At 32.2% G+C, this 13,838-nt stretch overlaps 2 protein-coding genes across 2 annotated transcripts; both read right to left on the reverse strand.

Annotated features, from left to right (window-relative positions):
• Positions 1–201: 201 nt before the first annotated feature.
• On the reverse strand, positions 202–834 carry LOC133285793 (germin-like protein 1). Its single transcript, XM_061483076.1, has one exon. It carries the CDS (start codon positions 829–831, stop codon positions 202–204), a length of 630 nt encoding a protein of 209 aa, XP_061339060.1. The 5' UTR covers positions 832–834.
• A 6,516-nt stretch (positions 835–7,350) lies between these two features.
• On the reverse strand, positions 7,351–7,977 carry LOC133285795 (auxin-binding protein ABP19a-like). The gene has a single exon (XM_061483078.1). It carries the CDS (start codon positions 7,975–7,977, stop codon positions 7,351–7,353), a length of 627 nt encoding a protein of 208 aa, XP_061339062.1.
• Between the last annotated feature and the right edge of the window lie 5,861 nt (positions 7,978–13,838).

Raw genomic sequence — 13,838 nt, forward strand, 5'->3', positions numbered from 1 at the left:
CCATTAGTAGGCAAAAACAGCAGCTACATGTTTATTACTGGCAACTGAGAAACATAAAAAGGAAACAAACACACACACACACTTTTTATTACTGCCATCTATTGGTGGAATTCGATGACTATGCACCTAATTAACCAAACCATACAATTAATATAAATACTAAGAACACTGGTTTGGATAAAATAGCAACTCATAGCAAACCTAGCCACTGCCCCCAAAAATACCTTTAAGTTTTTTCACTTGGGCAGGATCAAGGAAAGTAGTCCTTGACACCAAAGCAGAATCTAATTTACTTCCAAACAATGCAAGATCAAGGATCTGTGCCCCAGGATTTGGGCTACTAAAAGTGAGAATAGCCGCGGCTTTCGCTTTTCCTCTGCCAGCATTGATTTGAAAATGCAACAATCCTTGTGGGAAAATCATAATATCCCCTTTTATCAGTGACTTCACAAAAACGGTGTTATCTGATGATATAAACCCTGCAGTTATGTGACCTTGCACCATTACTAGTAACTCAGAGGCACCTGGATGAGAGTGCATTGGGATTAAACCACCAGCTTCCATGTCTAACCTTGCTGCAGAGAATCCAAGCCCATTAACACCTGGAAATTGATCAACAAATGCTGGGGTTAATGAAAATTTTAAAAAGTTTGAGGTGTTTCCAGCTCTAAAGTGTGAAAACACAAAGTCATCCACTGTTAGTGATGCTGGTGGCTTGCATGGATACCCTGCAGGGCTTTCTGCACCCTTTAGGTCTGCTACACAGAAATCTAGGACAGAAGCAAGGGAAGTTGGTAAGAGAAAAGCAAAGATGAAAATGATACGAATCATCTTTGATGAATGGTATTGGTATGAATTGGGAATGTGGGATTGAAAAGGTGTTATATACTGCATTAGTGATAAGAACTATTCATGCATGCTTGAGCCTTAAGATATGGTAATATATATATATATATATATATATATATATATATATATATATATATATGGGCAGGTTATATTTACAAACTTTTTTATTTACAAACTCTTACAAACTACACTAAGTACGACCGTTCATACTTTAATCATGTAGTGTACGACCGATCGTACTTAGTGTAATTTACAAAAAAAAATTATAAACGGATCCTATCTCATATGTATATCACCGTAGCTGTAAATGCAAGTCCTTCAAGGAAACTTCAAACACATAGAACTTGACTCAAATTAGGCACTAACTTTTAATCACACCCATTCATTTTCTTTTCTCTCTCTCATCAATAATATTTCCTTGTTATGTGTAAAGTATGTGTTAGACCTAGACGTACGGACCCCTTCTCTGCAACTGCACTCTTCCTATATCGAAAGTAAAAAATCTCTCCACATGTATTAAATCTTCATTTCCAAATAAAATAAATGTAATTAAAAAAAATTGTCATGTGTGAGATATGCATAATCTTAAAAATTTAATTTATCAAGAAATTTCCTTATTACACACTTCATGTGTATTGAAAAATCATAAATAGTTTTATTGAGGAACATTAGATGTACTTGGTCTATATACTACTATAAAAAGAGGGTTTTCATTTTAGTATTTGACTTTTATCAAAATATAATTATTTATTTATAAGTAAAAGTATAAAAATATCATAAACACTCTTTTATCTTGTAGTAAAAATAATTGTCTGTCTATTATTTTTAAAATATTATAGGAAAATTATACTTTTATGTTGCATGGGATTTATCTCTCATGTTACACTCACATAAAAAATGTGTCTCTCTTTTTTTTAATTGGTGGATCCCACTTTATTTGTCTAACAATATAAAATAACTTCTCCCTTACTATATTACAGAAATAAAGCCCCATATTATATTCTAAAACATTTAAACATAACTTTTATATTAGTTTACTTCACAGATAACATACTATTTATTTCTTAAGGCTTTCCTTGATAAGTGCATTATGTGTGCTAGATCCGAGGTCGTTAGACTTAAACATTGAAAGTATTACTATTAATATGAAGATTTGACTTAACGTAAACCCATACGTTGATAGTATCTTTTATTAGTTTAAATTATTCACAGATCTAGCCGTTTAATTTGTAGTACATTGGGTTGACTGAAGTGAGGATTTCAGTTAAGTAAAATATTGGGTTTAAGTTCTTGTGAATGCAAAAAAAATTATTATGAGAGCTACCTCATCATGATGTAGATATTCTCAACTCCGAACAGAATTATATCGTATGAAATATACTTATAGTTTATCCAAAAAAAAATTATGGTATACTAATTTATTCATTTTTAAAATCAATCTTAAGAGAGGTAAACAGTTTTGATTTGTGTGGCTTACTAGTAGCCCAATACAGAGCCCATACTTTCTTATCAATGTAAAGCCCATTAAGTGCCATTGGCGTCTACTGCAAAAGGCCCATTTGGTCCGAAGTACATGCCTTCGGAATTTTGGCAAGTTTCCGCTCCCGTTTGGGTATAGATTCATTTCCTAAGTTTAATGATATTATAATATTTTCAATTTACAATTACATTCATCTTCATTATTTGTGTAGTTTAGGAAAAAACTTCACGAAGGAGTTTCCGTATCAGAAGAAAAAAAAATACATGGATATCAATCCTACATGTGATTTCTGTAAACTATACGAACTAGAGTGTAAATGAGATAAGTCAAGTCAGACTTTAATTTAAATGAGCAAGGTCTATGTAAATTATTTTAAACTTGTCTTGCCTTATTAATATGATACAAACCAAATTATAAGTTGCCTGATTTCTTTTTAAAAAATACAATGTTGACTAACGAAGCCTAACAAACCTTTAAAAATAATATATTGCACTCTATAAATTATATATTGTAATTACTTTTTATCAGTCCGGTACAATATGGGCAGGCCTATATATATTGGGCATAATCACACACGGTTGAAGAGTGAAGAATTTAAGTTGAGTAATATACTTCTTGGGCTGGTGATGGCTGCTGGTAGGGGTGTTTGCGGTCTGGATTGGATCGGTTTTGGAAGCAAAAATCATCTGATCCAATCCCTTCGGTTTGATCATGTAATCATCCATTCAGTTTGATTTTTTTTTCAAATCCGATCCGATCCAATCCAATTTTTTTCGGTTTGGTTTGGATCGGTTTTCGGTTTTTTGAAAATCCTAAAATTTATTTCATGATTATTGTGCAAATAACATCTTTTGTATATATTGACTTTGTAATTTTATTTTTTTAAATATAAAAACATCGTTAAACGATAATATAGTTTTTTTCTTTTTTGGCAATGAGATATGAAGCTTTACACAAATTAAATTTTGTTAATGAGATGTGACTAGGCTTTTTCTTGGATTTAGTTAATGGGTTAATGAGTCTTTGGTTTAGAAATTTTTGGGCTATGATTGAGAAAAAAAACCCAAGTAGGTAGAGGAAAATTAATATATTGGATCGGTTTGGATTGAATCGATTTTCATTGACCAATCCGAAAACCGATCCAATCCAATTAAAATTTGCGGTTTTTTTTTGTTTTCGATTTTTCGATTTTCGGTTTATTCGGTTATCAATTTTTCGGTTCGGTTATTGCGGTTTGAATCGGTTTGGATCGGTTGATGAACACCCCTAGCTGCTAGGTAGTGAATTGATGTTGATCTCCCTTGGTGCAATGACTCTAGCTGGGGGATACCTACAATGACACTCCGACGCTCAAGTCAGTATCAAAGCTAGACTTATGCTATATTCTTACTGGAATTAGATTATTGTACTTGGGTGTGTACCCTTTGTTTATATAGTAAGTTTGATTTCACCTTTTGTAGGTGGTATATCTTCTGATTGGCCGTTTAAGGGCTGCAGGTTTATATGTTATCAGCTGGTACCTTTCTAGCTATACATCTATATATTAGGCTGTCATCTTAGGGTGGTGGCAAGCTGGAACTGTCTTTAATGTCTTGGCTTAGGGCGCGGAGAATCTTTGTCTGTTTATAGAGTCCTTCCTTATTTTTAAATTAAGTCACATGAGTTGGTTTAGGCACAATAAATTTATTGGGCTTACTGGTCCTTTGCGCGTAGAGATATCGCGTATTCCATGGGCCCCGTATATACTTGGGCCTATTCTTTGGGCTTTAACTCTTTATGGGTTTAAGGTAGTTTATCCATATCACTTTTATTGAACACCAAAATATTGACAATATAACTACATTATTAAAAATAAAAAAACAATCAATCGAATCAAATTGTAATACAAAACAAAAAATATGGAGAATAAGGACTTGCTAAGATATCCACCAACCAACTTATATGAGAATTTACGAAGAAAATATAATTAAATAAATAAAGAGAAATAATTTAAAAATAAATCTCACACATAAACATATGCCAACAAGCACAAACAAAGTATGTAAATGCATAAAACACACATAAGTCAAATACTATTTTTTTTCAAAGAAATTTTTGAAAAGAGTCAATTTTATCAATTGTGAAAGTCTTGAGATGGTGAACGATGAATGGTTTGGAAAGTATAAGAAATTTAGAAGAAGGCAGAAAAGTAGCGAAATTTAGCAGAAAAGAGGAGAGTGGCGGGTAAGAAATTTAGGATTAAGAAAAAATGTGTTTACCAATTGAAAACAGAAAAGTTTGTGAAAAATTAGAAAAATTTAAAAAATAATAAGATTTTATGTTATTAAAAATAACAACATAAATAACAAAATATTATTTTATTGAAAAAAATATTATCTTATTAAAACAAATAATAATATATAATTTTATTAAAAAACAATAAAATATTATTTATTAATATACATTAGTCTGGCACAAAGGCTTAGAGCTCAGACGTGCTAAAATAGGCTCGTGGCATGATTTCTAGGTAAGTTTTTTTTTTTTTAGTAATCATTGATGGTCAAAGACCCAAACAAAGGACAAAAGAAAAAAGATAAAAAAAAACAAGATAACATGAAACGAAAGTAAAACAAAATAAAAACTACGTGTTGCGATCATCAGCCCTGAGCTGCTCCAGACCCCGGGGGGTCGTGTTAAAAATTTGGAAGTCTTCCTCTTAGCCACATGAGCTAGCCAATTTGCACATTTATTAGATTCCCTCTTAGCATAAACAAAACGAATGTGCCAATCCTTCCTAGTCCATTGTCTGACCCTGTTAATCAAGTGAAACTCTGTAAAATACGATTGTGTCTGCTTAAGCTGCTTACTGATATCTAAATTGTCTCCTTGAACTATCAAATGTGAAATCCTTTTAGTCCAGCAGTATTCCAGACCCTTTAAGATACCCCAGACCTCAGCATCATGGGCGGAACAATATCCGATTCTGCAAATATTGTTAGGATATTCAAGTGTGATGAGTAGCTTAGCTCATTGGTGGTGGCTTTCCACCACGGGCTTCTCTCTGGACCCGCCTGACAGTGGTATCAGAACCGGGTTGAGCTCGAGCTAGTCTTGTGATTGACTAGGAGGCGGGTCAAGTACTTTGCGCTTCGGTACTCGGTTGAGGGAGAGTATACCAATGGTGGGTTTCACACCTGAGGAGGAGATTGTTAGGATATTCAAGTGTGATGAGTCTCGCATTGGTTAGTAATGGGCTAAGTGAAGAGTATATAAATGGAAGGGACCCAAGAATCTAATGCCTTAAGGTTTTGGGTTGAGACATGGTGTCGGATCCACTTGCTACAGTTGGTGTAGCCTTAGCTCATTGGTGATAGTCCTTTGCCACAGATTTTTCTCTGGACCCGCCTGACAAGCATAACCTCCAAAAAAAAAAAAAAACAAGGCAAACTAAAACAGTGCAAAGGTAAGCTAAACCTTAGACCCCTAAAGCTGCTGACCCATTTATACCCATAAGTCGAATAAAGAGTTTATCCCAAAAAAAAAAAAAAAAAAAATGAAGGAAAGAGTTTATTGCGTGTCTTGACACAAGCAGGTCCTATTTTTTATTTTTAAATCTCTCTGTCATATCATTCATCTTCTTTTACTTCAGAGTAATCTAGATTAAATTGTAATAAGAAATTATGTAGTCATGAGTCATGAGGCTTCTCAAATATAGAAACATATTCATTAAAAAAAAATTGTTGTCCATTGGAGAAAATTCAATATGTAATCGATCCGTGCCTCAGTTTTTTAATTTGAATTATATATTTCGTTATAAATAGTAATACCGAAACTGTCAAGAAGCAAGTACATTCGGGAACATAAAAAATAAATAAAAAAATGGTATCGCTTACAAAATTACTGTATATAAAAAAGACAAAATGGCGTATAAATTGGCTCGATTGAACCTTTAATCTTTCCACTATATATGTTAATGCGTGATTTTGTTTTCTTAATACATTTTTTTTTGCTCGAATTTAATTTTTCAATTTTTTTATTTGTTATGATATAGAGCCCATTTGTTTGGTCTTCTAAAAAAAGCAATTTTTATGTCTTGTTTATTTTAGAAGTATTTTTTTTATAAAAGTTATAACTTTTTAATTTTAAAAAAATATTTAGTTTTTGAAAAAAAATACTTGGCTTTTGACTTATATTTTTTTAGAAGATAAAATTTTTAGCTTTCAAAAAAAGTAGATTTTTGACTTTTTTGTGACTTTTTTTTTAAAGCAGACATCCAAACGAACTTACAGTGAAAAGTATTTTTTTTTTAAAAAAAAAAACCCATTCAAATGGGCTCTCATAGTCATTCGATCAGTTTTTCTCTATCTAGAACCTCAAAATTTTAATTTTCTACTCAAATATTTATGATTTTAGGTCGGACTTAGGATAGGAAATAATTTAAATGGCTATATAATTTGAATTTTGATGAAAACCTCAAGAAATATGAAAGTTTTTGTAAGAAGGTTATGATTTTGAAGATGAGAAAAAATTGATTATTTTTTGGGATAAAATTTAATTTGATGTCTTGGTCAACGAATTTTGAGTGAGAGAGAGTTTAAAACGGTCTGATTAGTTCAGTTTTGTGGAGATTTTGAATAAAAAGTGAAGAGCTGGAATTTTTAGGTAAAAGGAAACTGACAAAATACTTCACTATAAAAATTAAGAGGGAGAGAGAGACTTTAAATTTGAGCAAAAAAAATTATTAAAAAACTAAAACCGCACATTTATCATAATAAAACGACTAAAATGCAATTAAACCTAAAATTTATTGATAGAAGTCTAATAAAAACATCTCAACAAAGGCATATTGTCTAATTAAGTAGACAAAGCTGGCAACTGAGAAACGTAAAAAGGAAACACACAACACACACATACACATTTTATTACTGACATCTATTGGTGGAATTCGATGACTATATATATGCACCTAATTAACCAAACCATACTAATTATATAAGCACTAGGAACATTGGTTTGGATAAAATAACAATTAATTAGCAAACCTAGCCACTTCCCCCAAAAAAGCCTTTAAGCTTTTTCACTTGGGCAGGATCAAGGAATGTAGTCTTTGCCAACAAAGCAGAATCTAAGTTATTGCCAAACAATGCAAGATCAACTAACTGTACCCCAGGATTTGGGCTACTAAAAGCAACAATCACAGTGGCTCTTCCCCTACCAGCATTGACTTGAAAATGCAACAATCCTTGTGGGAAAATCATAATATCCCATTTTGTAAGTGTCTTCACAAAAACGGAATTATCTGATGATATAAACCCAGCAGTTACGTGACCTTGCACGATTATTATTAACTCAGAGGCACCTGAATGAGTGTGCATTGGGATTACACCACCTTCTTCTATGTCTACCCTTGCTACAGAGAATCCAAGCCCATTAAGACCTGGAAATTGATCAACAAATGCTGGTGTTATTGCACCTTTGAAAAAGTTTGAGGTGTTTCCAGCTATCAAGTTAGAAAACACAAAGTCATCAACTGTTAGTGATGCTGGTGACTTGCATGGATACCCTGCAGGGTTTTCTGCACCCTTTAGGTCTGCTACACAGAAGTCTAGGACAGAAGCATTAAGGGAAGTTGGTAAGAGAAAAGCCAAGAGGAAAATGATACGAATCATCTTTGATCGATGAATGGTGTATTGGTATGAAGGGAACGTGGAAATGACAAGGTGTTATATATAATGCTTTAATGCTGTACGTATATGCATAAGAAGTATACTTGCATGCTTCAGTAGCAATAGCTGTAATGCGACTCCTTCAAACAACTTTAATTTGAGTCAAGCTATTAATTTTTATTTTGAAAAAAATGTTTCTCGTACGACAAGAGATAAAGTTATCTCAAACCATTTAAAAAAAAAACATTGTTTTAAGTTTAGGAAAACAAAATTTAGCTTATTTTGAAAATTTCACTTTTCTCTTTAATCATAAATTTTACTAAAATATATTCTCTTTCTTTTCAAATGTCAAAATAACGTCATTTTAGATCGTGAAGATAACTTTGTCCTTTTGTCATAGGAGAAATGTTAATCCTATTTTATTTTTTGTTTCTTGAATATACAAAAAAGCATGCACAAAAGTAATTTTTCCAACAAAAGAGAAATATAGCTTGTAATTTAAATGAATACAACAAAAGTAAAAGAAAAAAAATTATAATTTTTAATATTATTCTTAACATTCTTTTATTTAGGCAGGTTACGTTTACAATTTCTTTTGTTTATAAATTTTTACAACCTCAAGGAGGACATTCTCAAGTATTTGTATTCCTCAAAATACATAAACAAGATTTTAAGAGTATGTCAGTTGTAAACGTAATGTTACCCTTTTTTTTATTGATAGTTACATATTTATTGATTGAGCAATAGTATATATATAAACAATCTTTACATCAATGAACACTTACGCGAATCCCGCTATAAATTTATTCACCCAATAATTATCCTTTTTTTTTTTTTTTTTTGGTAAACATCCAATAATTTCCCTTAATATACAGTCCAATATGTACAAAGAAAAGTCATTAACTATAATTTGATTAAATTAATCTAATATGATATTTTGAAATAATTAAGTAACATAATAATACATCATTAAATATAATTGTAAGCTTAATAATGTAAATGTAAAATTCTTTTACATTAAGAGTGAATCAAAATTAAATTCATAATTTATTACTAATATAGCAAATTCCATTAATGAACCAAGCCTTCGTGAATTCCGTTTATTAATTTTATTTATCAAGAATTTTTTTTTGAATATAATAGTGAGAATTGAACACATAACATAATACAAACTACACAAACCCCTTACCATTAGACCGATCCTAGTGGCTTAAGAATTTTTCTTATTACACCATGGTCGTGTATTAAAAATCATAAATAGTTTTATTAAGGAAAATTAGATGTAATTGGTCTATATTTTTATACGATGAGGTTTTTTATTTTAATTATTTTATTTTTGATAGATACTAATCGCTGTAGTCCTAATGGACCAGATTAATTTGATTTCGAGTTTGAACGTTTCCATTCTCTCCAATAACTGTGACTTTGAAGAATCAAACCTACTACCCTTTAGGTAGGCCAAATCTTGTAAATTAGTTGAGACGCCACTAAACCAACACCGGAGGTTTTTCATTTGTGTTTGACTTTTATCCAAATATAATTATTTATTTAAAATAAAAATATAAAAAGTTATAAACACTCTTTTTATATTGCAGTTATAATAATTGCCTTCAAGCCTGTCTATTATTTTTATTATTTAAATTATACTCTAAAATATTTAAACATAACTTTTTGGTTATTTTACTTCACAGATAATTTTAAATAGTATTTATTTCTTAAGGCATTCCTGAATGCATGCATTATGTGTGTTAGATCCGATGCCCCCTAATAAAGTGGCTTAAAGAGAGGAGGGAAGGAAATGCAGACGGATCGGCACCAATTTTATTTTTATTTTTTTCTTAAAAAAAGCCGGCTAGGGTTGACTAAAACTCTCCATTTCAATACATATACAAATTATCAATACAAAATAATTATTAAACATAACTGGATGCACAAGTAGTGTTTAGGAAAAATAAACTCATATATAACAATATAATTTTATATGAATATTAATCTTTTCACTCATTGAATAATCATTTACAATCAACATATATGCTTTATAATTAGTTTCCTCTCTTATTTGTGGTATTTTTTATTTACTTTGTAATACTTTAATATGAATTTTTGGGTGTTAATTGTTAGGCAAAGGTTGTCGTGGAGCTAACTTTGTTTTTTGTTTATTTTTCTCTGATAAATTATTCAAACTTTTAATTATTTGTTTTGAATTATCAAAAAAGATTAGTTTAGAATCTCTTAAGCCTGCTTTTGTTTTAGTATATTTTAAATTTTCTTTTTTTTCTTAGAGAACTTATGAATTACGTCACACTTACGTCACACTTTTTTTTATATAAGAATACGTTATAAATCAGTTTGGATAATAAAAAATACATCGTCATCTATAATTTATTGACCATAATATTATGTGTTCGATTCCCGCTGAATGCATTCTTGGAGAGGGGGCTGAACCTTTAGCCATCACTGTTTCCCCGCACTCCGGATTAGTCTCATAGCCGGCTCAAAGAGTCGAAGCTCGTGGGGATACCGGAGGGAGCCAACTCGTCTCAAAGAGATAATTAGGGTTGGGTAACTCCAAAAAAAAAAAAAGATTATATTTATTTTCTCTTTCAATAAATTTATATTATTTTCTACTAAAATTGTAAATGTCGTTAGATTAATATTTAATTAAATTTTTTTTGCGATAATATTTTTTATATTAGATGATGAATTGATTTTAAATAAATAATTTATTATATATATAATATTCATAATTACGTGATAGATAAGATGAGAGTTTTAATAATTTTTTGTAAGGTAGAATTAATAATTAATTCGTACCCATTTGTGATTGGATACCTGATGATTTATATATAAAAATAAAAGGTTAAAGATAGGTAAAATTTCTTGTGCTTCCTCTCTATTATTAAACATTGAAATTAAAGTGTTGATAGATTTTTATTTAGAAACTTAAACATTGAAATTCTGATAGTATTGCTATTTATATATGAAGATTTGATTTAACTTAAACTTATACATTGATGGAATCTTTTATTAATTTAAAATTCTTCACTCATAATTTTTATTCGTTTGGCCGTTTAATTTTATTGTAGGGAGAGATTATAGTTACTACCTCTTACTACTAAATCATAATTGTTGATTTCTATCAATCTAACTATTATAATTTATTGAAAATTAATAATTAATTAATAATATGACCTAATAAATTACAACCATTAGATTAACAAAGATCAACGGTTAAGATTTAGTAGTAAAAGATAGTAAGAAAAAGAGGTAATAACTATAAACTTTCCTGTATCACTGTATATTAATTTTTTTTTAAATCAATCTTAAGAAAGGAAAACAGTTTTGAACTGTGTGGCTTACTATTGGCCCAATACGGAGCCCATACTTTCTTATCAATGTAAAGCCCACTAAGTACAATTGACATCCCACTTCAAAAGGCCCATTTCAAACCCATTCGGTATTTGGCAAGTTTCCGCTACCGTTTGGGTATAAATTCATTTCCTTAAGTTTAATGATATTGTCTCTGTCAATAAATTTATCTCTGTCAACGATATTGTGTTAATATTTTCAATTTACAATTACATTCATCTTCATTATTTATGTTATCTGAAAAAAAAAAAACATGGATATCAATCCCACATGTAATTTCGGTAAACTATACGAATAAAGTGTTTACCCGAAAATAGAAAAAGAAACAAACAAGTAAAGAGTTTATTATGTGTACTCTCGAAAATTTTATATTTCTGTTCCTTGACTGTATTGCATTCAGTCAAAATTGCACGCAGAGATGATTTGTCAATGTTCGACGTGGACGGGAATTGATCCTCTCATGTAGAAAATTGATCATGTTATTTAATCACAACCACTAATTTAAAAATTATACATTTTTTTCTCTCTCATCTCATCATCATTCATCAATGAGTGGTTGGTTGTGATCAAATAACATGACAACATGACTACTTGTTCACATAAGAGGATCCATTCCCGACATCGACACCCATTTTTTCTAAAAATACAACATGTCCATGCTTCCTTGCCTATTACCGTGTAATTTAAAGTTTTCTCTGTAAAAGCTGACTACTTGGCTCTCCCATGGCTGTGATTTCGCTTTTTAACTTTAATTTTCCACTATCAATAAAATCATATGTACTTTTAATATAAAAAAATAAAATAAAATTCCTTCCTTCTTCGCCGATTTGTTTCTTTTGAGAGAGAATAAGAGATTGAATCGAGATATCAACAAGAGAAAAAACGATTATAGCTGATGGTGTAAATAGACGAGGGAGAAGAGGAAATAAAAAGAAAAAAAAAATTACGGGTTAGGTCTCGTGTATCTCACGCGCGCGACTTTTCTCCCTGCTAGGGCAATCACACGATATGAGTTTCTCAGAAGATTTTTATGGCGGTCATCGGAATAATTCACTCGATCCACAGGAATTAATTCGCAAAAGCATTAAACGGTCTAAGAATGGGGAGGAATTTTCCCCGGATTCATCCAATAGAGGAGCAAGCCTGGGCAACATCCAGGAACGCATACCTTCAGGAAAAATAAAATCCTTTGCTGAAGCACTTCGCTCAGATGCGAACACCATGGGGGAAGAGGATGCTTGGCAGGAGGATCTCACCGAAGAGGTGCATGAGCCACTCGATCCGTCCTTGGGGGTCATTGGCGAGATGGGATTCCAGACGATTTATGGGGAAGACGGCTCTGTTCGTATCCGATGCACTATGGAAGCTAAGCAACGTCTGCGCAGGCCTTGGAGGAACGCAATCATCATCAAACTGCTGGGGAAAAGAACTGGGGTTATGTATATAAAATCCAAATTGGAGAGACTCTGGGCAAAATCAGGACCCATTATGGTAGCTGATCTAGGAAATGACTTTTTCTCAGTCAAATTCTCCAGTGTGGAAGACCTGAACCTGGCGCTGACAGGAGGTCCTTGGGTGCTGATGGGCCATTACCTAGCCATAAGGAAATGGGAACCGTTTTTCAACCCTCACAAAGCCAACATTCATCGGGTTGCTGCTTGGGTACGCCTTCCAGGTATTCCACAAGAATTTTGTGTGCCTGCTTTTCTTAAACTCATAGGAAATACAGTTGGTAAAGTTCTGAAAGTAGATAAAACAACCTCTACTGGTGATCGAGGGAAATTTGCTAGACTTTGCGTAGAGCTTGACCTATCAAAATCCTTAAGAGGAGAATATATTTTGGAGGAGGAAATTTTCAAGGTAGAATATGAAGGGCTATATTTAATCTGTCTTCACTGTGGTAAATATGGCCATAATACGGAAAACTGTCCGGATAGTGTGAGAAGGCCAGAAGAAAATAACAGCCATGCTCCTAATGTGGCTGAGACAGCAAAAGCTTCAGCAAGCCAAGGTGTGGGCCCCTGGATGGTTGTACAAAAAAAGAATTACTCAAGGAATCAAGTCCCTAGGAAGACAGAAGAAAATGGGGAGAGAGTCTTTGGAGCTGATCTATCGAATAAAAAAAATCAGATTGGCCAGATGAAGGAGAATGGGAAGGATACAGGTTCCCCCAACCTGCAGAGCCCTAAGGCTAAAGCCCCTATAGGGCCGAAAGCTATTAATCTCAAGGAGAATAAAGGTGGAAATTCCCCCCCGAATAACTATCTAGCAGCCACTGCGAAATCACAAGTGGGAGTTAATAGAACCACTGGTAAGTCCAGAGTTAAATCCAAAGCAACAGATAAGGCCAAAACCTTTGTTTTCAAAGCTGTTACCCATCTAGCAGAAAATAGCTCTAGAATTCCAGAGCTCCCTTCATCCAAGTCTCCAACCAATAAGACTGAGTTGGGACAGGATTCCACCTCCTCTGTTGACTGCCTTAGTTGCAAAAATAA

Source organism: Gastrolobium bilobum, unplaced genomic scaffold, assembly GCF_033153095.1.
Source record: "Gastrolobium bilobum isolate Gb01-03AN ecotype WA unplaced genomic scaffold, APGP_CSIRO_Gbil_v1 utg123160, whole genome shotgun sequence".
In the NCBI taxonomy this organism is placed as follows: Eukaryota; Viridiplantae; Streptophyta; class Magnoliopsida; order Fabales; family Fabaceae; genus Gastrolobium; species Gastrolobium bilobum.